Below are 25,759 nucleotides of genomic sequence, written 5' to 3' on the forward strand. Positions count from 1 at the left end.
GCATAGAGCCATGACACTGACGGTACCCTCCAGAACCCCACCGACTCGCTTCCTCCACGCCACGGAGCGTCCCGCGCTGCAGAGTGTGGCACTCAGGCTCCTAAACAGGTGGTCGCATTAACGTGCCTGAACAGTGTACGTGCTAACAATATCACTCCAGTGTTGCTGAATCTTCCATTCTAAGCACTTCAGAATTAGGCACCTCCGCGTAGTTGTGCTTTAGCTTTACTTTCTTTCTTCCTTCAGCAGATGGTGGTTCAATACGCATTTTTACTCATTTTGACATACATTTTTCTCCATAAGTTGAACATTATTCGCTTCAGTATTTTCTGTAAGCGATCATTAGGCCGTTATCACTTATCCACGTTAATTTCTTCTCAGCAACGGTCCAGTTTTGTATCTGGTTTTAAACTTTGTTTCGCAATTATTTTCTGTTTCGCCAATGGCCCAGACTGAGTATAAATAATATAGAAACATTGTTGTAATTCCTTTATTGGTGTTTAATTTTGTATTCAGATAACAATAAGCAGTCTCCTCTGTTGCCTCTGTGTTTGTTTTTTGCTGACGAAGACTCACACCTGAAGACATTTATTCTGAAGACACCATTAAAGTTTTTGCGCTTCGTTACCTGCAAAGTTATATTCCATTTCTTGACGTCTGCACTTATTTATGTCAAGAGCTCCAAATTTAGCAGAAATTTAGCAGATAGAAGAAGGAGAAAAATTACCTAACACCTCTTTAGTGACTCTTGATGGTGACTTCAGTGGTATTTTTAGAGCAATAAGATAAATAAAAGTCAGACATTGATAAGGCACAATTACTTTAATATATATACTGGCGGTAAAGATCACAACACCAAAAAATAATTAATGTAGAGTAATGAAATTTCGGTAGTACCTTTGTCTAGGTAACATACATTAGTGATTGACATTGCTTGATCACACGTTAATGAAAAAACGAGATACGTCTTTGCAAATGTGAAATGCTGGTATATTAATAACCTGTGTACATATGCCAGATGTCGGTTTGTGGGATAGAATTCCATGACTGTTGTACTCGGGTGTCATTGCAGGGGCGATTAATATGGATGGCGTTGGAAATGTCCGCTGATGTTCCATATGTGCTCGCTTGCAGACAGATATGGTGGTGAAGCAGGCCAAAGCACAAGTCGATACTCTGTGGGCGAGCGTTATGCTGCTGGAAAACACCCCCTGGAAAGCTGTTCTTGAATGGCAGCATAACAGATAAGGAATCACCAGACAGACGTACAAAGTTGCAGCGATAGCCACGAGAGTGCTCCGGCTATTATACGAAATCACACCCCAGACCATAACTCCACGTATAGGTCCACTTCGTCAATGGAGCAGACAGGCAGGCTGCAGGCGCTCACCTGGCCTCCTCATAACCAACACACGACTATCAGTGGCACCAATGCAGAACCAGCTTTCATCATAAAACACAACAGACCTCTACCCTGCCCTCCAGAGAGCTCTCGTTTGATACCACTAACGTCGCAGTGACAGCGATTTTGGGTCAGTAGATTGGACGCTATGTGCCACGTGGCTTGCAGCTGTCCTTTAAGTAATCTATTTGTAACAGTTCACTGTGTCATTGTGGTGCAAACTTGTACCCAAACTGCTTCTACAGATTCAGTACGATGCGACAGATCCATATGCGGAACGCGGTGGTCTTCCCTCCCATTCTCGTGACCTCTGCTGCCAGCAATCATGTACAGTAGGTACATTCCTGACAAGTCTGTCTGCAATACCGCAGAAGGAACATCTAGCTTCTCGTAGCCCTATTACCCGACCACGTTCGAAATCAGTTGCAGTTGATAATCAAATTTTTGTCGCCTTTAAACCGTTCTTTACTAACATCAATTGAGGGCGTCTAATCTCGTAGGTAACTAACGCTCACGACCTTTAAAGAGTTTATTTAAAGCAAACTCGATTTGCATCCTCGTGTGACTATCACCAAATATGAATAGACATCAAGTTTCAGATACAGAGACACTCCCATCAACTTCAGTTTATGTTGCTGGTGTTGGATCTTTTTTCCGGCAGTGTACATTTACGAGCTTAAGACACGAACGTGTTATTTTCAGTTATCTGCGTAAATTAGTTTAATTTTTAAATTTATGGCAAATTTGAGTGGTTGCTAGGTACAGGCTTTATTTTCAGTAGCACTGTAGTGTAAAGTACCCCCTTTTATATCGACCTTCGCATTTTAAAGGCTTTTGTTAGTTTGACTATAGCAGTTCCGTGTCGGTTAGACCGTCGGTGAGATTTCCAGGAGGCTTTTGATACCGTTTCTCACAACCGATTTCAAATGAAATTGCGTTCCAACGGACTACCGTCTCAGTTGTTCTACTAGATTCGTGATTTCCTGTCAGAAAGATAACAATTCGTAGTAATAGAAGGAAATTCATCGAGTAAAACAGAAGTAATTTTTGGCTCCCTCCAGAGACGTGTTATAGGCCATGTGCTAGTCCTGCTCTACCTAAAAGATTTCTATGGCAATCTGAGCAGTCCTCTTAGACTGCTTGCAGATGCTGTAGTCAAACGATCAAAACCAATTTCAAAATTATTCAGACTGAAGCAGCAACAGGGAAGTAAGCAGTTTTGTGACTTTTACGAGTTCCTAACCAGGTGCAAACTATATAATTACATCTGCATGCTTTGATAGTTTAGTTCCTTGAGTTTCTGCGTATTAATTTAGTAGGCCTATTTCATAGACACAGCTCTCGCGTTTTCATTTGCGTGGGAAAGTAAACCGCTTTTGTGACATATTACAAGTTCCTAATCGATAGTTCGGTTATTGAATCTCTGCGTGTTTATCTAGTTTGTTAGACACAGTTCTTGAGTTTCCGTCATAGTCTAGAGTAGAGCTTCGCACCACGCCACCATGTGTTGATAGTCCGTTTCTCTGGGTAGTGCAGTTTTCCACGGTCTTTAGTATGGATAGGGACTGTGATTGTTGAGTGCGGATGCGAGCCGAGTTGGTGACACTTCGCATTCAGCTCCAAGCTGTGGTGGCTCCGGTTACGCAGCTTGAAGCTGCAGAGGATAAGCAGCACTGTTTTGGGCTGGCCGTGGAGAGCTCACGGACGTCCAGCACGTCACAGTCCTCCGATCGGTCCTCACCGGTGGCCAGCCCAGTTACTGGTCGCACGGATGGTGACTCCTCGACCGTGGTCGAGTGTGAGGTGGCCCAGGAAGCGGCAGATCGCGAAAGATTTCCCAGGGGGCAGCACGTAAGGCCTCCGCAGTTCCTTTGATAAACTGGTGCCAAATGTCTGTGGCTGACACTGTTACTCAGCCAGTTACTTGTCTGTTTCAGTGGAAACCTCTGAGCCTGCAGGATCCCGGCAGTCGCAGAGGGTGCGATTACTGGTAGCTGAGAGCTCCAATGTCAGGCTCATTATGGGGCCCCTTAGGGTTTGGCTGCCAAGAAGGGCAAGAAAGCCAGCGTGCACTCCGTGTGTATACCGGGTGGAGTCATTCCAGACGTGGAACGGGTCCTTCCGGATGCTATGAACAGCACAGGGTGCAGCCAACGATATGTGGGGGCTCTTGCCGGTACCAAAGATGTGGCTCATTGTTGATCGGAAGAGATTCTATGTGGTTTCGAGCGGCTAACAGAAGTGATAAAAGCTGCCAGTCCTGCTTGCGTGATGAAAGCATAGCTCACCATTTGCAGCATAGCCGAGAGGACCGATTGCGGACCACTATTACAGAGTCAGGTGGATAATTTCAATCAGAGGCTCAGACGGTTCTACGACCGTGTAGGCTGCAGATTCCTCAACTTGCGCCATATGGTGGTTGAGTTTCGGTTTCCGCTGAATAGGTTAGGAGTCCACTACAGGTAAGAGGCGGCTAAGTGGGCAGCAGGGGCTGTTTGGCGTGGAGTGTTCCGTTTCTTTTTATGTTAGAGAGTATCTGGAAAACACAAAAATGGCTTCAGTTACAAAGGGTGCCGGCTGAACACTGGAAGAACGTAGATGCATGAACCATCGGTGTAAGAGTTGTAAATTGTGGTGGCTATGTCGAGAAAGTACCAGAGCTCCAATCGATAATATAAAGCATTGATGCTCAAATCGTTGCACGCATTGGAAAGTGGCTAAATTTTTGCGAAGAACCTGTCGGTGTTCAGAAATGATGGGCTGAACTCAGTTGGCCTTGGCGTATTTGTTGCTATAAGAAATAGTTCAGCTTCTCGCGAAATTGAAGTAGATAGTTCCTGAGAGTTAGTATGGGTAGAGATCATTCGTGGCAACGGAAATAAGATAAAGTTGTATCCTTCTATCGACCTCCCAATTTCGATGATACAATTGCTGAAAGGTTCAAAGAAAACTTGAGTTTGATTACAAGCGCATACCCGACTTATAGAATTGTAGTTGGTGGTGACTTCAATTTACATTCGATATGTTGGCGAAAATACATGTTTAATGCCGGAGGTACGCATAAAATATCGTCCGATTTTGTGTTAAACCCATTAACTAAAAATTATTTCGAGCAGTTAGTTCAAGAGCCCACGCGAATAGTAAACGGTTGTGAGCATACACTTGACCACTTAGCAACAAATAATTCTAAGCTAACAATGAGCATCAAAACGGATACAAGGATTAGTGAGCGCAGGGTTGTCGTAGCGAGAATGAATACTGTAACCCCAAATCCTCCAGAAATAAATGAAAAATACACCTATCACATAAAAATTCACTTGATGCCTTCCTGAGACTATCCACTCCTTCCAAATTAATAATATAACTGTAGACCAGATGTGGCTTGAACTCAAGGAAATAGTATCGGCAGCAATTGAGACATTTATACCAAGTAAATTAACAAACGACGGAGCTGCTCCTCCTTGATACACAAAACGGGTCAGAACACTGTTGCAGAAACAACGACGATGAAATGATGGTGATTTATAGCGGCGGGCTCTAAACAGATAGGTCATCAGGTGGGATTAGTGGTAGTTGGGAGCTCCAATGTTAGGCGCGAAATCTCCAACACTGGCGATCTTTTACAAATGTCGAAATTGAGTGCGGACTTCAATGTGAGAAGCTCGTAACAGTTTCCACAATGAAACTTTGTCTAGAAACCTGGCAGAAAATCCAAACACATTCTGGTCGTATGTGAAGTATGCTAGCGCCATGACACAACCAATACCTTCTCTGGGCGATAGCAATGGAAATACCATCGACGACAGTGCTGCTATGGCAGAGTTACTAACACAGACCTCAATAATTCATTCACCAAAGAAGACGAAGTAAAAATTCCAGAAACCGAATGTAGAACAGCTGCCAACATGAGTAACACAGAAGGAGATATCCTCAAAGTAGCGAAACAACTTACATCACTTAATAAAGTAAGCCATCCTGGCCAGGCAGTATGCCAATTAAGCTAATTGCAGAGTATGCTCATGCAATTGATCCATACTTAACATTCATATACTCTCGCTTGACGAAAGATCCGTATCCAAAGACTGGAAAGTTACACAGGTCACAACGATATTCAAGAAAGGTAGTAGGAGTAACCCACTAAATTAGAAGCTTATATCATCAACGTCGATGTGCAGCGGGGTTCTGAAACATTTATAGAGTTCCAACATTATGAAATACCTCGAAGGTAAAGGTTTATTGAGACAGAGTCAACACGGATTTAGAAAACATCGCTGTTATGAGAAACAACTAGCTGTACGTTCATACGAAGTGTTGAGTGCTATTGAAAAAGGATTATAAACTGATTCCGCATCTCTAGATTTCTGTTCCACACAAGCGACTTGTAGTGAAATTAGGTGCTTGTGGAATATCGTCTCACTTGTGTGTTTGTATGCGTGGTTTCGTGTCAGAGAGGTCACAGTCCATAGTAGTTGACGGAAAGTCATCGAGTAAAACAGAAGTGACTTCTGGCGTTACACAAGGTGGTGTTATGGGCCCTTTGCTGTTCCTTATCAATATAAACTATTTAGGAGACAATCTGTTCAGCCATCTTGTGTTATTTGCAGGTGACACTGTCGTTTATCCATTAGTAAGATAATCAGAAAATCAAAGCAAAGTGCAAAACGATTTAGAAAAGGAATCTGTATGATGTGAAAATTGGCCATTGACACTAAATAACGAAAGGTGTTAGGTCATCCACATGAATGCAAAATGGAATCCGTTAAATTTCGGTTACACGGTAAATCATCCAAATCTAAAGGAGGTAAATTCAACTAAATACCTAGGAATCACAATTAAAATCAACTTACATTGGAAGGAACACACAGAAAATGTTGTGGGGAAGGTTGACCAATGCGTTTTATTGGTAGGACACTTAAAAAATGTTACAGATCTACTAAAGAGACTACCTACACTATGCTTTTCCGTCCTCTCTTAGAATACTGTTGTGCGGTGTGGAATCCTTACCATATAAGACTGACGGAGTACATTGAGAAAGTTCAACAAAGGACAGCACGTTTTGTATTACCGTGAAATAGGGGAGAGAGAGTCAGTGAAATGATACAGGATTTGGTGGCGACATCATTAAAACGAAGGCGTTTTCGGTTGGAGCGGTCTGTTCTCTTGAAATTTCAATCACCAACTTATTCCACTGAGTGCGAAAATATTTTATTGATGCCGACACACATCACCATAAGGGAAATCAGAGCTCGCACCGAAAGATATAGATGTTCATTACCTCTGCGCGCTACACGAGATTGGAATAATAGGGAATTATTGTGAATGTGGTACGATGAACCCTCTGCCAGGCACTTAAATGTAATTTGCAGTGTCCCTGTAGATGTAGACGTAGACAATGTATCCAAATGGTGCGAAAAATAGTTGCACCTCAGTCCAGGAATGGTCTGATGCAGCTCTCTATGCTATTCTGTCCTGTGCAAGCCTCATCATCTCCCAGTAACCAATGCAACCTCCATCCTTCTGAATCTGCTTACTGTATTCATCTCTTGGCGTCCCTCTATGAGGGTTACCCTCCACGCTTCCCTCCAGTACTAAATTGGTGATCCCATGATGCCTCAGAATGTGTCTACCAACCGATCCCTTCGTCTGGTCCCATTGTACCATAAATATCTTTTTTTCCCCATTCTATTCAGTACCTCCTCATTAATTTCGTGATTTACCCATCTAATCTTCAGCATTCTTCTGTAGCATCACATTTCGAAAGCTTATATTCCCTTCGTGTCTAAATTATGTATCGTCCATGCTCCGCTTCCATACAGGGCTACACTCCAAACAAATACTTCCAGAAAATATTTCCTGACACTCAGATCCATACTCGAGGTTCACAAATTTATCTTCTTCAAAAACGCTTTCCTTGCCATAGACAGCCTACATTTTACATCCTCTCTACTTCGACCATCATCAGTTATTTTGCTTCCGAAATAACAAATCTCGTCTACTACTTTAAGTATCTCATTTTCTAATCTAATTCCCTTTGCGTCACCTGATTTAATTCTCATACATTCCATTATCCTCGTTTTACTTTTGTTGATGTTCATCTTAAATGCTTCTTTCAAGACACTGCCCATTCAATTCAACTACTCTACCGAGTAATTTGCTGTCTGTGACAGAATTACAAGTCATCGGCAAATCTCAAAGAGCTTTATTCCTTCTCCATTGATTTTAATTCGTACTCCAAATTTTTCTTATGTCCCCTTCACTGCTTGCTCAATATACAGATTTAATAACATCGAGGATAGGCTAAAACCCCGTCTCACTCCCATCTCAACCACTGCTTCCCTTTCATGCCCCTCGAATCTTTAAACTGCCTTCTGGTTTGTGTACAAATTATAAATAGGCTCTCGCTCCCTGTATTTTAGTTTTGATAATTTTCACACCTGTCAATTGCTGCTTTCTTCCGGATTGGAATTATTATATTCTCCTTGAAGTCTGAGGGTATTTCGCCTGTCTCATGCATCTTGCGCACCAGAAGGAAGAGTCTTGTCACGGCTGACTCTCCCGAGAATAGCAGTACTTCTAAAGGAATGTTGTCTGCTCCTGTTGCCTTGTTTCGACATAGGTCTATCAATGCTCTGCCAAATTATTCACGCAGTATTTTATACCCCATTTCATCTTCTTCTACGTCCTCCTTCACTTCCATATGGTAATTCCAATTGGTAACTGGCTCTACAAATGAAAAGTGTGAAATCATTCACATGCGGAATAAGAAGAATCCACTAAATTTCGGTTACACGAAAAATCACACAAATCTAAAGGCTATAAATTCAACTAACTGTTTAGGGATTACTGTTACACATAAGTTGAATCAGAACTATCACATAGCTGATGTTGTAGGGAAAGCGAACCAAAGACTGTGGTTTATGGCCCAAACACTTAGAAAATGCAACGAGATTGCTTACACCACGCTTTGCCGAACTCTTCTTTAATACTGCTGTGCGGTGTGGGATCAGCATCACATAGGATTGATGGAGAACATGGAAAAGGATCAAAGAGCGGCAGCTAGCATTTCTGTGGTGACGTAGGGGACAGAGTTCCACGGAAGCGATACGCGATGTTGAGTAGTTATCGTTAAAACAAAGGCGTTTTTCGTTTAGGCGAAATCTTCTCATGAAATTTCAATCAGACTGTGTAAATATCTTTCCCGCGCCCACCTGCATTGCGCAATATGATTATCATATAAAGAGAAATCGTAGCTCGCATCGAAAGATTTAAGTGTTCGTTTATCCCGTGCTCGAGAGTGCAACGGTAGAGAACTATGTTGAAGTTGGTCGATGAATTATCTGTCAGGCACTTAATTATGAATTTCCGAGTGATAATGTACACCGATCAGCCAGAGCATTATGACCACCCACCCGAAAGCCGGTATAGCCCTCCTGTACCCGGATAACAGAGGCGATACGTCGTGGCATGGATCCAGTGACGCCTTGGTAGGTTACTAGATGGCACTACTTCTGTACACCACTTCCGTACCTAATTCCTGTCAATTCCGTTGAGGGGGCAATGAGCTCTGACGCCACATTCACTCAAATCCCAGATGTGTGATGTGTTCGTTCGGGTTTGGATCTGGCCAGTTGAGGGGAGGGGGGGGGGGGGGGACAGCACACCAATTGGAACTCGGCACTAAGTTCCTAGAATCACTCCATCACACTCCTGGCCCTGTGACATGGCACATTATCTTGCTGAAAAATGTCACTGCCGTGATCTGCAATCACAGTACGACACTACTTGGCCGTCATGGTGCCTTCCACGAGCTCCACTGAATCCATGGATGCAGACGTGGATGTTCCCCAGAGCATAGGGGAGCTGCCGGCAGTTTTTCTCTGTCCTGCAGTACAGATGTCAAGGAGCGGTTCTCTCGCACCCTCCCATCGGCATGATGAAGAAGGTATTGGGATTCATCAGACCGTGCAACGCTCTGCCACTGCCCCAACATCCAGTGCCGATGGTCACGAGCCCCCATCATTAGATGAGTTCGGTGCACAGTTCAGACATGCTTGTATTCTGCCCAACATTAAAGTCTATTAGTTCCTCCACAGTTCGCAGCCTGTCCTGTTTTACAAGTCTGCCCAGCCTACGATGTCCGACATCTGTAATGAGGAGTGACTGCCCAACTTCAAGACGTGATTTCAATTTGGTTTCGCCAAGTGTTGAAGACACCCAAGCACTTTTCGGACGCGCGAAATGTCGTGCAGTTGCCGATATGCTCGTGCCGAGCCTCCCCATCCTATGCACGGGACAGCACACTCACTAATACTACATGCAAGGTGGCTGTGTCTGATTAGCAGTGATATCTCTCCACGCAACGCTGCTATCGCCTGGACGGGCTTATATCGACATCAGGTCGGTGTCCACAATGTTCTAGTTGATCGCCGTAGATCTAGTGAGAAATGACGCTGGTGATGGTGAAACGTAGGTGACAGAGAGATAAACAATCTTTTCTGAGGGTATCGCGTATGTTTAGCCTATCTTCGTCGAGTACGCAGACGTGAGTTCGGTTAGAACGGGATGTAAACACTCTACCCGGGTTAACTGTGCACCAAAATTTAAGCACGCAGTAACGCGTCCGCCGAACACCAGACGGCAGCTAGCGGCGCCTGTTCCGACGCACCACCGGTTCCGCTCCACACTGCATGGCTACGGGTGCGCCAGAATTAACATACACCACCGTGTGTGTGTGTGTGTGTGTGTGTGTGTGTCTGTGTGTGTGTGTGCCGGCGTTTCCTCGCTCGCTGTGTCACACTGCCCGTGCGTAACGCGGCTGTAGAACAGCTGGTTCTGTAAGGCCAGCTACAATTTTATTTTTCCCGCATTATCTCGCTTGTCCCGTTTGCTTGCAGTTTGATAGAGAAGCAGTTTGCGCACGTAATAAGCAAACAAGCGCTCCGAACAAAAATATTGTCACAATCAACGAACGGTAAAATAATTTAACACCCCCTCTAGCCTCATGGTCCTCATTTGAAGGCGGTAGGATTCCACATTTCGTTTCGTACTTGGCATATCGAGCTGAAGCCACTCATTGATGATAAACTTTGAAGCTACCAAACTTCTGGGATGTTTTTGCTGTGTTTCACACACTCACCCCAAAGGGTTTATAGCATATTCATGAGACTGTGAGCTGCTGGATTTGCAGGACACTCAAGACAGGAAATGGTGTCTGAAAGTTCGTCGAACAAAGAATGTGTGAATGCAACCCTGTGAATACGGCTGCTGCCATCGTGACACTGTCCACAGAGCGCTCAGTAGGAGAAAAAGTGAAGGGAATACCTGACTGAGTGGTCGCACAGCTACAGAAGAGACGCCAATCTCCCTTACATGCTGTACACATTACTGTGGAAGAGATTTAAATTACTGCCTATCTTTAGTTGTGTGCTGACTGACCCCAGTACCGGAACTCCGTCATAGGGAAGGTCGCTATTCCCTTTTAACTATGCCACCAAGTGTTTTGCGATTTCGAGGGCAGTTTTAACTTGACCGATATGCATACATTGTCCGGTAAAGACAACCAGCTGACAAAGAGTCATCTGTTGGCGCTAAGCACATATACAGGTAGCGGCAGCACCGTATACACAAGGAATAAAAGGGTCGTACGTTGGCGGAGGTATCATTTGTGCTCAGGTGATTGAAGTGGAACGGTTTTCCACGTGATCATGGCCGCACGACCGGAATTAAAAACTTTTAACACTTAACTGGCGCTAGACCCAAGGGACAATCCACATCGAAAATAGTTAGCGAATTCAATATTTCAAGGTCAACAGTGTCAAGAGTGTCTCAAGAATACCAAATTTCAAGCATTACCTGTCACCACGGACAACGCAGTGGCCGACGGCCTTCAGTTAACGGCTAAAAGCAGTGAAGTTTGCGTGGAGCTGTCAGTGCTAATAGACAAGCAACACCGAGTGAAATAACAGCAGGAACCGAAAGCCATATGTAACCATTAGGACAGTGCTGCGAAATCTGGCGTTAATGGGCTGTGGCAGCAGACGACTGACACGAGTGCCTTTGCTAACAGCACGACATCGTATGGAGCGCTTCTCATGGGCTCGTACCCATATCGCTTGGATTCTAGATTTCAATTAGTAAAAGCTGATGGTAGGCTGCCAGGTGGCTCAGACTCCAGGAAGCCATGCGCCAATGTTGTCAACAAGGCACTTTGCAAGCTGTTGGTGGCTCCATAATGGACTAGGCTGTGTTTACATGGAACTGACTGTGCAATGAACCGATCACTGCCTGTAAATGTTTACATTCTGCTACTTGGAGAACATCTGCAGCCATTCATGGAATTCATGCTCCCAACTAATGATGGAACTATTATGGATGGCATTGCACTATGTCAGCGTCCCACAATTGCTCTCCATTGATTTGAAGAACATTCTGGACAGTTCGAGTGAATTATTTGGCTACCCAGATCGCCCGATCTGAATCCCATCGAATATTTATGTAACATAATCACGAAGTCACTTCGTGCACAAATTTCTGCACCTTCAACACTTTCACAATAATAGACGGTTGCAGAGGCATCATGGCTCGGTATTTCTGCTTGGAACTTCCAACGATTTGCCACTACAACAGCAAATGAAGGTTCTGCACGATATTGGGAGTTATCTCATGACACTCGTCATATCAGTGTAATAGTACATAGTGAATTCCACGAAGAAAGAGAAGACCTAAAGTCTATAAAAACATCGGGTTCAGAATTACCATTTGCCAGTGAAACCTCTTTCATAGAACATTCATTTCCTAACGAATTTCACGTTCACCACTTCCAGGTACTTTTCCGAATTGTACTCCATTCGTTCCGCTGCAGGCTCTGCAACGACTTTTCTGTTATTAGCTCTTTAGACGCGTAAAGAATCGTGTCGAACTCAAGATTAAACTACTTCCAGCCATGAATTAGTTTGAACAGTGGATGTGTCCCTACAAGAACGGACAAGTAAGTTATGATCTGATTAGGAAGCGCTCCGCCCAGCAATCATAATAAACAGCATACGACACAAGTAATCGGTTTCAATGTGTTGAATCGCATCACATATTTCCTGAGGTATGGTAATTTGGTTTGTCACAGTTACGAAAATGCCACTCAGTCCAGTGACTACAACTGTATTACCAGTAACTGTGCTTCTCGACGTACTCGGTATCGAATGTGATCAGTATAAATTGTTACGGTCTCGAAGTGACGCTGCGAAATAAATAACTGTAGCTGAGATAAAATGTGTACTTAAAATTACTGAATGTTTCCGTAATCGCATATAACTATAATATGATTTCCATATTCCGCTACCTATTAGGCTTTTGACTTATGTGCTTTCTTGGAGCTTGAACAACGAAATGAGATTTTTTTAAAATGAAAACGATAAATATTTCTGTTGGTTTCATGGATAAATTGGAGTCAAAAAGTTCATATAAACTGCTACCCAATGAAGAGTGGTGTGAAGTTATCGCCCCTTTCAAGAAGATTTGTTCCTGTAACAAAGAAACAGTAAACTCTGACCAGATGATTAACTCTCAGACCTCTCATATGTGAGACCAACATTGTGCAGTTTACAGCTATGAGCTTTTTAAATCAATTCAGCAAAAATTTGCACACATTTGTTCATGGTCAGCTTTATTATTTTTTGCTACGAATATTGTACGTGGTAGTCTAACATCGAATTCTTTTACTCTTTCGTGGAACTGAAACTGTTACCAGTTCACACTTACCTTACCTAACATTAAATTTTACAGAACGTGAGTATGGTAAGAGCTCCTGTTCAGATTGTACACACTTCTAAGATAAGCACACAAAAATTTTAAATTCCTGTCGGTGTCCAATACAATCCAGTACCAGCTGTTACCCATGGCTGAGCACGGAAATCAGAAGTTTTTTTATGATAAGAGAGCATGAGTAAACAAATTAGTAATTTACAAATTTCGGTTTATATGGTGGTGCAAAGACGTATGTAGACAAAACCGTATGCAGCCCCATTACGTAGTTGGATAATGAACGTGCTTCTGTTTTTCTTTGCTGTATCTAGAATATGAAAGCATGCATTACACTTTCTAATTGTATTCAAAAGAAGAATCGATTCATTACATTTGTACTGAAGCTGAGTTTTTAGGTGTTCACCTAGTGCTGTGTGTGAGGTTTCTTCTCTAGTGCAACACATATTAACCGTTTCTTCTTTCAATTTCTGTACATTATAGTGCCAACATCTTTCATACGTCCCCTAAGATGACTAATTCATGAATAACACAGTCAGTTAAAGGATCACACTCACATGCAGCCTCACCAAAGGCCTCTCAGGTTGCACACATAAAGCTAAGATGTGTGTCTATTTCTAGTACAGCCTATACATTACAGCGTCGTTGTGAGACTTCAAGAGTCTCGGAAGCTATAAGGGAAACACGACGCCCAGCGTCTAAAATGCGTTGAGCTTGCAACTGCTCTACTGCCACTGTAGTTCTTATGTCCGCCTGATATTCTGCAGCAAAGTTCCCTTGCTGATGAGTTGCCTCCGAGTTTAGTAGGATTCGAGTACTTTTCGCAGCTCGAACTCACTTAGAACGCTAAATCGGACTTATTGTAATAGTTTTAAATGTGATTAGTATTAGTTGAAAACAGTCTTGGTTGCAATTTTAGTTTTTTTTTATTTATCGACTACACGTTTCACCTTACTTAGGCATCTTCAGGCTGATCTAAATAGAAAACAGAGAACAAATACATATATTTAAGGATCGCCATCGCGTTGTGCAGACTTGGTTAACCTAAAAACACGTATAAACAGATCAAACACTGAAAAAGCAAATATCTTGATCACCTAAAAGGAATAGCCATTTGGCATCGGGGGTATATCTGCTGGAGTTTCGCAATTGTAAGGTAGGATATGTGAGAGAAATAGGCAGAACCTATAAAATTACATTACAAGAAGATCTCCTCAATAGATGGGGACAGGTAAAACAGAACTCTGCCTTTACTCAACACCATAAAGCCAGTGGCCACATTCCTCCGCAAGCAACAAATCCTAAGATTTTGCATTTTGCACAAAAGGGTAAGAAGTTAAACATTTTGGAGGAAATTGAAATATTTAGGCATATGGAAGACAAAGATTTGTCCCTCCTTAATGACCAAATATTTTGCGCTAATCAGCCCTTTTTAGAAGTTATGAAATCGGTATTATTAATGTAATCCTGGGGCTCTCGCATTTCTGCCTAAATATGAGTTCTTTTCCTCTCTGGCCTCATGTCGTCTTGTTAGTCAAGCCCTTAGAGTTTTTTGACTAGAAAATGACATTGCGAGTTTGTCGCTTCAAATGTCGACTTATCTAACACAATTTAATGTAAGTGTAAATGGAAATGGAAAAAAGCTCACCAGCATTACGTCTTCCTACCAAGCTGGTGTGTATTTTTCAAGCGTAATAATTTTACTTTGGTATTCCCATAAAAAGAATTTTCTTGTTAGTTAGAAGTACTTGCCCCTTATGACGCTGTATTGCATGTTATAGGTGGGCCTGTTCATTCAAAATTATGCTCCTGTGTTAGTAATACTCTCATTATAGTGATATATGATACGTAATACCTGTTTAGGCACCACGTCCGTGTGTTGTATTATACACCCTGGTATTATATTTTAAATGTACCGCCTTCTTTTGTATTTTTACTCCGTTCTAATTTTTGGGAAATTAATGGACAGGTGTTGCTTCTAGTAATTCTATCTTATTAATGTTTTATGTGCATTGTATTCATGAAATTTTAGTGGCTGTGTACATCCGTCTTACGATATCTCATTCTTACCAACAGCTGCGTGGCAGCGCCGTATAATGAGGTGATTCTGTATTAGGCGTCAGTACTCGCACACGATGCTGTTGTGCATTAGGATACTTAAGGCCCATCTTATTCTATTATTTGCCCCTGTGAACATGTACGCGTTATGCAGGTATTGGAGTCACTCATGTCGATCTAGAAAGATAAGACCTTATCATAAGGCATCGGCAATGTGATTGCATTTGTGTCTCATCATTGGTCAATTATCTTGTCCGTTTTTACTATTTTGTATTTCTAGTATTCATTGAGGTTAAGGAAGGCGATGTTGGCCTGATGTACTGCGCGATGGTCCTTAGCTACACTGTCTAAAGGCTCGTCCTAAGAAATAATTAAGATATTTGCTTTTTCAGTATTTGACCTGTTTCAAATGGGTCAAATGGCTCTGAGCACTGTGGAACTTAATATCTGATGTCATCAGTCCCCTAAACATAGAAGTACTTAAACCTAACTAACCTAAGGACGTCACACTCATTCATGCCTGAGACAGGTTTCGAACCTGCAACCGTAGCGGTCGCGCTGTTCCAGTCTGAAGCGCCTACAACCGCTCGGTCATACCGGTTTGTATTTGATCTGTTCCTATATGATTTTAGTAATAAAATTATAAACAGCCGACCAGTTGCAATGTTTAAAGAAACATTTCTTTATCCAATGAAACTGGTCGGTTGTTTATAATTTTATTACGTGAAATCGTTGCTGTTGTGCAGCTATCTTTATAATATATTCTTTTAGGTTAACCACGTCCGCACAACGCAATCGCGATCCTTAAATATATGTATTTGTTCTCTATGTAGTTCAGCCTGAAGATGCCTAAATAAGGTGAAACGTGCGGTTCATAAATAAAAAAACTAAAATTGCAACCAAGACTGTTTTCAACTAATACTATTAAACACTGGTTTGCTGATTCATGCCACAGATAGGTTGGTTAAATGTGATTCCCTGGCCTACTGTCAGATTTTATAGTTGTAGTGCCGCCGACCATCGTGCCAGCATTGTCTGCAGCGCACTCATGAATACCATATTGCGAAAATTTTATTAGTACTGAAAAACTTACAACTTTCTAAAGGTACCAAATGATCTTCCTCAAGGTCAAAGCTCTCTACACACCAAATTTCCTCGGAATTGGTTCACCTGTGGAACAGTGAAAACGTAAAGGGCAGAGTCACTTTCGCATTTAGTACTATTCGATTGAGTTTGCAGAAATGGATTAAACACGTCGAGAATCGAAGAAGCATTGTATTTATTTCTTTGAGACTTAGTGCGGATAACATATTAACCAATAAAAGCATTTTCACAATTATGCTCAAGTTCAAAACTGAAAGAGCAAACACCTTTGTCAAAGAGCAAGTATTTTTTCGTAGTTCACGAAATATTCTTAAACTCAATAAATATCTTGTGCAACAAAATTTTTAAAGTAGATCACGCTCTCCCTCATGCTTCAAGCTGTCTCAGGCCAGTTTCATGGATACCTATTCAGCGGTGTCGTCATCAAAACTTAAGAGAGAGGGCTACTTTCGCAGTTATACTATTAGTATGGAAGTATGGATTGGTATCGATTAAAAATCCTGAACAGTGTACTCGTATAAGAATTATATTCTGAAATTTGAAAAAACATACTGGAGCACAGCGATCGGTATAAATGTTAAAAATCAAATAAAAACAGTAGCCTCGATCGCTTTTTCAGATTTTGCTATTTGTTAGCAACCGGTTTCGCCCTTTCCTCAGACCATCTACAGCCATTTTACCGCCATTATGGCAGTCAGACTGTTTTATCTGATTTTTAGCATTGTATTCTAGTTGCTACCAGCGGCTGCGTTTGCGTGTCATTAAAATTAAATGTAGGGTGCCTATGGATTTATTGATCGGGAGACCCCGAAGCGGATATTCAGAAGCTTGGTGTAACTCTCTTTATTTTAAGCCACTTTGGTGACTTGCGCGCCGGTGATGATATGATTATGATGAGTAAAAACACACATCTAGCCGTGAGCGGAAAGAAAACCTAACCTAGCTGGGAACCGAACCCGTAATTCCGTCAGCAGCAGTCTAACGCTAGCCCCATGGCCACGCTCTGTTGCGGTAAATCAGAACGCATCTTAAAAAGTCGTACGAGACCCGTAATGCTCAGCGGCTAAAATGTGACGCGTTTGCGAGTGTTATTAGTATGGGTGTTTGGTTGAATAAGCATTGTATTCATTGCGTAGAATGGTATTGTGTAAAGCACATAAATTAGTAAAAGCGTTTTCACGAATATGATAAAGTAGAGAAGTCACAGAGATAGTAGTTTTTCAAAGAGTAATTATTGTTCCATATTTCACGTTATGTTCTTCAAATTAGTAAATATGTTGTAACACACCCTTTCTAGATTTGCCTATGTTCTTCCTTAACGTACAAGCTACACCCATATCAAATTTAATAAATAGCGGTTCAGCGGTTTAAAATTGAAAGCATAATAGACATGGTAATTTGCACATTAGATATTATTACGGAACTGTGAATGCTAGATATTGTATCAATTAGACTATAATCTTATTTGTCATACGAACATGATATCTACAACAAGTCGCAACCACTGCACGCTCTTCTGACATGTCCAAATTTTTCTCTTAAACAGGTAACACAAAAACTAAATCTAACATTTATTCCAGTATAAGTCACTCTCCTTGCAGTGGTACTTTTTTATGTTATTTTGATGTTTATGTCAGGCATGCACAAAATGTGCTGTAAAAATACGTACATAAGATAAACGTCAAAATCAAATAAAAGAACGACCTCCAAGGGAATTTTCTGTCAGTGAAGTAGTCAACAACTGAATGTCCTACTGATATTTGGCCTTTAACCGACTCCACTAAATTCAAAAACAATACTGGTTGTGTTCTCTGTCCATTGCACTTTTAAGCTTTGGACTCTGTTGTGAGAGTTTCGAAAATGTAATGCACAATCATATTAATTATTTATATCACTCTATTCCGTCGGGAAGTTCTGTGTTTGTGAGATAGGAAACCCCTCAAAATGTTTCCGTTTGTTTAGGTAATTATCGTTGCATTAACAGTGGCTGTTAAAGCAGAGAATCTGTTTACGTTGATTTCCAACTATTGTACGTATCTTATAAATAAATAACGAAAGAAAAAGTATTTAGTGTACACTAAAAACAAGGGCTTCAAATCTCGTAGAAGGGAGACGTGTTTTCTTCAACTTACGATTCTAAATGCAATATTGTTTTACTATCAACATCACATTACTGTAAGTAAAATAATTATTGCTGACTGACAGTGGTATTGGCCAACCATAATACATTTACATTAGTACTACGTCCTATTTCTGTCTATGATCATACATTTTCCTGTGTCGGATGTTATGAGCTTCTAAAGCACATCGATTAATTCTTTTCGTTCCCTTTTCTTCTCACTTTAATTTTGAAGACTTCCGTTCCTAAGAAATCAAACAGCTGTAGCTCTGCAAACATGAAAAACTGGACATATCTACATCTACATCCGTACTCCACAAGCCACCTGATGGTGTGTGGCGGAGGGTACCTTGTGTACCTCTATCGGTGCTCACTTCTATTCCAGTCTCGTATTGTTCGTGGAAAGAAGGATTGTCGGTATGGATCTGTATGGACTCTAATCTCTCTGATTTTATCCTCATGGCCTCTTCGCGAGATATACGTAGGAGGGAGCAATATACTGCTTGACTCTTCGGTGAAGAAAAGCCCGTACCGAGCTACTGAGCGTCTCTCCTGCAGAGTCTTCCACTGGAGTTTATCTTTCATCTCCGTAACGCTTTCGCGATTACTAAATGAACCTGTAACGAAGCGCGCTGCTCTCCGTTGGATCTTCTCTATCTCTTCTATCAACCCTATCTGGCACGGATCCTACACTTCTGAGCAGTATTCAAGCAATGGGCGAACAAGCATACTGTAACCTGCTTCCTTTGTTTTCAGATTGCATTTCCTTAGGATTCTTCCAATGAATCTCAATCTGGCAATTGCTTTACCAATGATCAACTTTGAATGATCATTCCATTTTAAATCACTCCTAATGCGTACTCCCAGATAATTTATGGAATTAACAGCTTCCGGTTGTTGACCTGCTATATTGTAGCTAAATGATAAGGGATCTATCTTTCTATGTATTCGCAGCACATTACACTTGTCTACACATAGATTCAATTGCCATTCTCTGCACCATGCGTCTATTCGCTGCAGATTCTCCTGTATTTCAGTACAATTTTCCAATGTTACAACCTCTCGATATCCCACAGCATCATCCGCAAAAAGCCTCAGTGAACTTCCGATGGCGTCTACAAGGTCATTTATGTATATTGTGAATAGCAACGGTCCTACGACACTCCCCTGCGGCACATCTGAAATCACTCTTACTTCGGAAGACCTCTCTCCATTGACGATGACATGCTGCGTTCTGTTATCTAGGAACTCTTCAACCCAATCACACAATTGGTCTGATAGTCCATATAGTCTTTCTTTGTTCATTAAACGACTGGGGCGGACTGTATCGAACGACTTGCGGAAGTCAAGAAAATCGGCATCTACCTGTGAATCCGTGTCTATGGCCCTATGAGTCTCGTGGACGAATAGCGCGAGCTCTGTTTCACACGACCGTCTTTTTCGAAACCCATGCTGATTCCTACAGAGTAGATTTCTAGTCTCCATAAAAGTCATTATACTCGAACATAATACGTGTTCCAAAATTCTACAACTGATCGACGTTAGAGATATAGGTTTATAGTTCTGCACATCTGTTTGACGTCCCTTCTTGAAAACGGGGATGACTTGTGCCCGTTTCCAATCCTTTGGAAAGCTACGCTCTTTTAGCGACCTACGGTACACCGCTGCAAGAAGGGGGGCAAGTTCCTTCGCGTGCTCTGTCTAAAATCGAACTGGTATCCAATCAGGTCCAGCGGCCTTTCCACTTTTGAGCGATTTTAGTTGTTTCTCTATACCTCTGTCGTCTATTTCGATATCTACCGTTTTGTCATCTGTGCGACAATCTAGAGAAGGAACTACAGTGCAGTCTTCCTCTGTGAAACAGCTTTGGAAAAAGACATATAGTATTTCGGCCTCTGTTTCACTACCATTTTGGTCACAGAGCGTCTGGACATTTTGTTTTGATCCACCTACCGCTTTGACATAAGATCAAAATTTCTTAGGATTTTCTGCCAAGCCAGTACATAGAACTATACTTTCGAATTCATTGAACGCCTCTCGCATAGCCCTCCTCACACTACATTTCGCTTCGCGTAATTTTTGTTTGTCTGCAAGTTTTTGGCTATGTTTATGTTTGCTGTGAAGTTCCCTTTTCTTCCGCAGCAGTTTTCTAACTCTGTTGTTGTACCACGGTGGCTCTTTTCCATCTCTTAGGATCTTGCTTGGCACATACACATCTAACGCATATTGTACGATGGTTTTGAACTTTGTCCACTGATCCTCAACACTATCTGTACTTGAGACAAAACCTTTGTGTTGAGCCGTCAGGTACTCTGTAATCTGCTTTTAGTCACTTTTGCTAAACAGAAAAATCTTCCTACCTTTCTTTATATTTCTATTTACGGCTGAAATCATCTATGCAGTAACCGCTTTATGATCGCTGATTCCCTGTTCTGCGTTAACTGTTTCAAATAGTTCGGGTCTGTTTGTCACCAGAAGGTCTAATATGTTATCGCCACGGTTCTCTGTTCAACTGCCCAAGGTAGTTTTCAGATAAAGCACTTAAAAAAATTTCACTGGATTCTTTGTCCCTGCCACCCGTTATGAACGTCTGAGTCTCCCAGTCTATATCCGGCAAATTAAAATCTCCACCCAGAACTATAACATGGTGGGGAAATCTACTCGAAATATTTTACACATAGGTGTACAAGAAATTGTGTTACTAGAAATAGTCCTTATTACCGTCACCAGATATGTAAATTATACTTTGGGAGCTCCTTATATACAAACATAATCGTTTTTTTTCGAAACATTATGCAGAAATGTTATTCAGTCATGAGCAACAATCCATGGAATTATTATAACGGTAATAAAATAAATTAGTAATAGTGATGATGATGGTAAAAAGATGAAACGACGACAAATGGTGTAATTATACCTTGCACAATTAGGTACTTTACACGACATACTAAGAGAACGCCACTTTCATCTTCTTCTTCGTATTATGTTTAAGCCCGCACAATGATTACAGCTTAGCAATACAACAGATGTAAGTGCTACAAAATTACTCTTTGTCCCACTTCACATTTTACAACAAAGTCCTACCATGTTGTTATAAGGATGTATGCTGTCATTTTAGTCGTTGAAGTGGTTCCTTTTGAATAAATCGTTTAATTTTCCAGCTATCAAAAGTTCATCTCCAAAGCCAATACAAAACGGAAAATGAAACTATTCTCATTTGCAAAATAAACATCGGTAAATGCTGTTTATTTTAAATGTAACTGCATTCATAACTTTAATAGAGTGGATAAAAAGGAACTTCTGGTTAAAAAGTCATTGTTGGTTAATGCTGTCTTGTTGACCAATGATTACGTACATAGTCAACGTTCATACAACAGAAATCATTCTGCAAAACTAGAATCGGACTTCGAATTAATATTGAAGCTCAAATTTTTAATAATAATAAAATAGGTCAAGACAGAGTGCTTAAGGCACTCGATCATTGCTTTACCGCGCTAAACGCTTCCGTATTAATTTAAGTGGGCAGAATTGAACTGCATATTCCAGCCGAAACAGGAGAACTGGGCTGCTTACAAGTTTACAAAACGAAAACCTTACAAAACGAAAACCAGTTTGAAATATATTGGTCCAATTATTATTAGGAAAAAGATACATCGAGTATAATTACAGTGCCTAGTGCTGCATCTTTCTTACAAAAGTCAATTACAATTACTGAAGAACAATGATTGATATAATATCAATGTGCTACGAATATTAATTTTCTCCAACTGTTTGCCGTTCATACATATTAAGAAAATAATTCATTCAAGGGATTTTTCAGTATGTAACGAGCATTTTGATTGAAATAATACTAGGGATTTTTTTGTGGCTGTCCACGAGTAGGAATCTCATTTAACATTATATTATAAGGGACTATTCATCCAAGTACAAGAGTTCACCCTAGCGTTTTCATCAAAAGATTTCTTATATCAGACGGTACAAGTATTCTCCATAATCATAATTTTATCAGTGTCTGCATCTTCATAAAGGAATTACAAGTGAAGTCCTTCCGTATTAATTAGACGGCGTTCACCCAGTGAATGGTTCATAATACAACTAAAAATAATGCAGTTGAAAATACCGAACGAAGGGCGAGGAGAGTGTAGTACAACATTAAAAAAACTACATTTCAGAACAGTCAGGACATTTTACACATTGAAAAAAATACAACTTTTAAATATTTCAGTTACCTTTTGTCCATAAGGTTCCACTTCTTTATAGCAGCTAGAGGCTACAGAGTTGCTCGTATTATCTTTTAACCTGGGCTTACATGCCACGCGTTCATTCGTTTCTCTCATTGTACGTAGAAATACTGAACAGATTCACACGTGACCCGACCCGATTAATAGCGTGTTGACCATCCTTTGAAACGCTGTGCAGCAGGGATTTTGCGCGACATGAATTCGACAGTTCCTTGAAAGAATGAAAGAATTCTGGCGATATGTAGCACCAGAAGGCAACGACTGATTACTCAGTTCCTGTAAATTAAAGGCTACAGGCTCGTGAGCACGGAACTGACACCTCATAGAGTGCCAAATTAGCTCTATAGAGTCTAGATCAGGTTCGAGACTTCAACGTCAGTTCACTATCATGTTCTAATTACGGAAGCAGGACGGTTATCCTTTTGGAAGATACCACCACCGTCGGGGAATATACCACGTATGTAGCGATGTAGGTGGGTAATCCACATCGGTCATCAATTCTTCAGCTACTAACGTAGCTCCTAAGGGGGTCCAGCTGATGTTCCACATTGTATTATACCATCCCCATCAGCCCACGGCCGTAGAGCGGCGCACCTTTCTTCCTCCCATTCCCATGGATGACGGTGTATCCTGACACGATCATTGCCCTGGTGTAACAAGAAATGTCATTCATGTGATCAGGTGACGCGTATCCATTCACACATGTCCAATCTCGATTATCTCATGCTCTCGACAATTATAATTGACAATCTCGTTTAATTAGCACAGAAAGACGAAGGAATCTGCAGCTGTGGACACCCTTATTCAACAATGTGAGGTTAACAGTGTCCTCAGAAACATTTGATATTGCTGCAGCCACAAGTTTCACATATCCTGCTTTATAGAGCGTGCAAGCCTCAAGCCTTGTTTCTTTTATTATGTCAATAATATTTTGCATATTCACTTGAGCTCGGATCCAAAATTTCTCTTTTTGTTCATCGAAGTATATCTAACTACGTATCTAAGAAAATTCATTTCACGTACTTCTATTCTCTTTTCAGTTTTTTCTTAAGGGTCCAGTTTTCGAATTCATAGAACAATTCTGGTATAGCCATAACGATATAGAACTTTAGTAGAGTATTTCCGTGGACTTCCAAATGTTCAGCGTAAAATTTTACAGAAACAGTTAAATAAGTCTTTGTTTTGTATGTAAGACTGAACTCAAAACATTTAAATGTATTAATTTTTTCTATGATCTGCTTGTGAATTTCAATTTAAACCCGCATGGGCTGGTGTCCTAAAAATGCCATTGATCTTGTCTTTAGGATAGAGAAGCTCAGAATATAGTCTATGGCTATTGCACTTAAGTTAAAGACAGATTATTGTAAGTCATTTTCATTCTGACTGACAATTGCTGGCCGCCAAAAAAAAAGTAATGTACTAAAGTCAAGTTCATTAATTTTAAAATGTTATTTTTTGTTTATATCCAATTATTATTATATCGTCGACATATATACTATAAAGTGTCGGTGGGAGGGGAGAGTTGATTCTAACTCTTTTGTCTACATCAGCCATATTATGTCTCCTGCCTGATATTATTATTTGTGTTTTGTTATATATGTATATAAACCCTGTAGTTTTACAAGATGGGATGGGATCCAATCGCTGTGTTTCTTAAAATTTCGCACAGTTTGTTCGGATGTAATTTAGCAAACGGCTTTTCGTAGTCAACAAAAGTTAGTAAAGTGAATTGACAGGGTTTTTCTATCAGTTGTACTATAGTAAAAATCAAGTCGAGCACGATTGCCACTTCAGAAAACCATACTGCTCAGAGCTCCGTCGTGGAGTATAGGCATGTGAGTATTGAAAGTAATCTATATGCATCGTTGAAATATTGTACGTTTGAATTCACTGCAACATAAATTAATTGCGGAACTGTATATTTTGAATAGTGGAGATGGGGCGGTATTCACACGAACCTGACAACGCTACAAAGTCGTATAAAGTACAAGGCTCTAACCTCCGTGTCCATTTTAAGAACACAAGGGAGACTGCAATGGCACTGAGGGGAAGGTCGTTGAGAAGAGCAGTCAAATATTTGAACAATGTTGTTGAGAAGAAAGAATGTGTTCCATTTCGCAGATTCAATGTTGGAGTTGGTCGCTGTGCTCGGGCAAAGCACTGGGGCACAACTCACGGCCACTGGCCTAAGAAATCTGCAGAGTTCTTTCTTCAGTTACTGAAAAATGCGGAGTCAAATGCAGTTTACAAGGGCTTCGATGTTGATAGCTGTGTCATGGAACATATTAAGGTCAACCGTGCACCATGCCTGAGGAGAAGAACCTACCGTTCACATGTAAGAATAAATCGATACATGAGCTCTCCCTGCCACATTGAGGTGGCTCTTACTGAAAACGAGGATATTGTTGCGAAAGCAACTGAGGAAGAGCCCACAAAGAAGAAAGTACCAAAGATGAAACTGGCTAGGCAGAAAGAAAAGATGATGAGAGATTAAGAAGTTATGAAATTGTTCTTGACCAATAACAAAATGTTCTGTATAAAAAAAAATACCTGAATGATCAGCGTGACGGTCTGCCGTCCTAAGGGGCCCGGGTTCGATTCCCCTCCGGGTCGGGGATTTTCTCCTCTCAGGGACTGGGTGTTGTGTTGTCTTCATCATCATTTCATCCCCATCCGGCGTGCAAGTTGCCCAATGTGGCGTCGAATGTAATAAGACCTGCAACAAGGCGGCCGGACCAGTGCCGTAAGGGGCCTCCCAGCCAATTACGCCAAACGCCCAGTTCCATTTTTTACTAGATAATACAGTTTCAGCGTATGGTGATAGACGTTTTGTAAAATTCTGGCATACCATTTATAATATGAATTCAGAACGCTTTCAATACATTAATGTGTCTCCCTCATTCTTATAAACTGGGCATAGTTGGCCTATATTCCATTTTTATGGTATAAAACCACTTTGCCAAAAGACATTGATAAAATTGAATATCCCTATTTTTGCAGTATTTGGTTCACGTGTGATCAGGTCCATAACAATTTAGTCACAAACTGGAGATCTTCCGTTATTGCACCCTGCAGCCCCTC

General features: G+C 41.1%; 1 protein-coding gene across 1 annotated transcript; it reads left to right on the plus strand.

Annotated features, from left to right (window-relative positions):
* The first annotated feature begins 24,614 nt into the window (after positions 1–24,614).
* On the plus strand, positions 24,615–25,172 carry LOC124710921 (60S ribosomal protein L17-like). Its single transcript, XM_047240963.1, has one exon. The coding sequence runs from the start codon at positions 24,615–24,617 to the stop codon at positions 25,170–25,172; it is 558 nt and encodes a 185-aa protein (XP_047096919.1).
* Positions 25,173–25,759: the final 587 nt, after the last annotated feature.

The sequence above is a fragment of the Schistocerca piceifrons genome, chromosome 1 (genome assembly GCF_021461385.2).
Source record: "Schistocerca piceifrons isolate TAMUIC-IGC-003096 chromosome 1, iqSchPice1.1, whole genome shotgun sequence".
NCBI lineage: Eukaryota > Metazoa > Arthropoda > Insecta > Orthoptera > Acrididae > Schistocerca > Schistocerca piceifrons.

Excerpts from the sequence above, each read along its gene's own strand:
- LOC124710921 (XM_047240963.1), top strand. The coding sequence starts at position 24,615 with ATGGGGCGGTATTCACACGAACCTGACAACGCTACAAAGTCGTATAAA.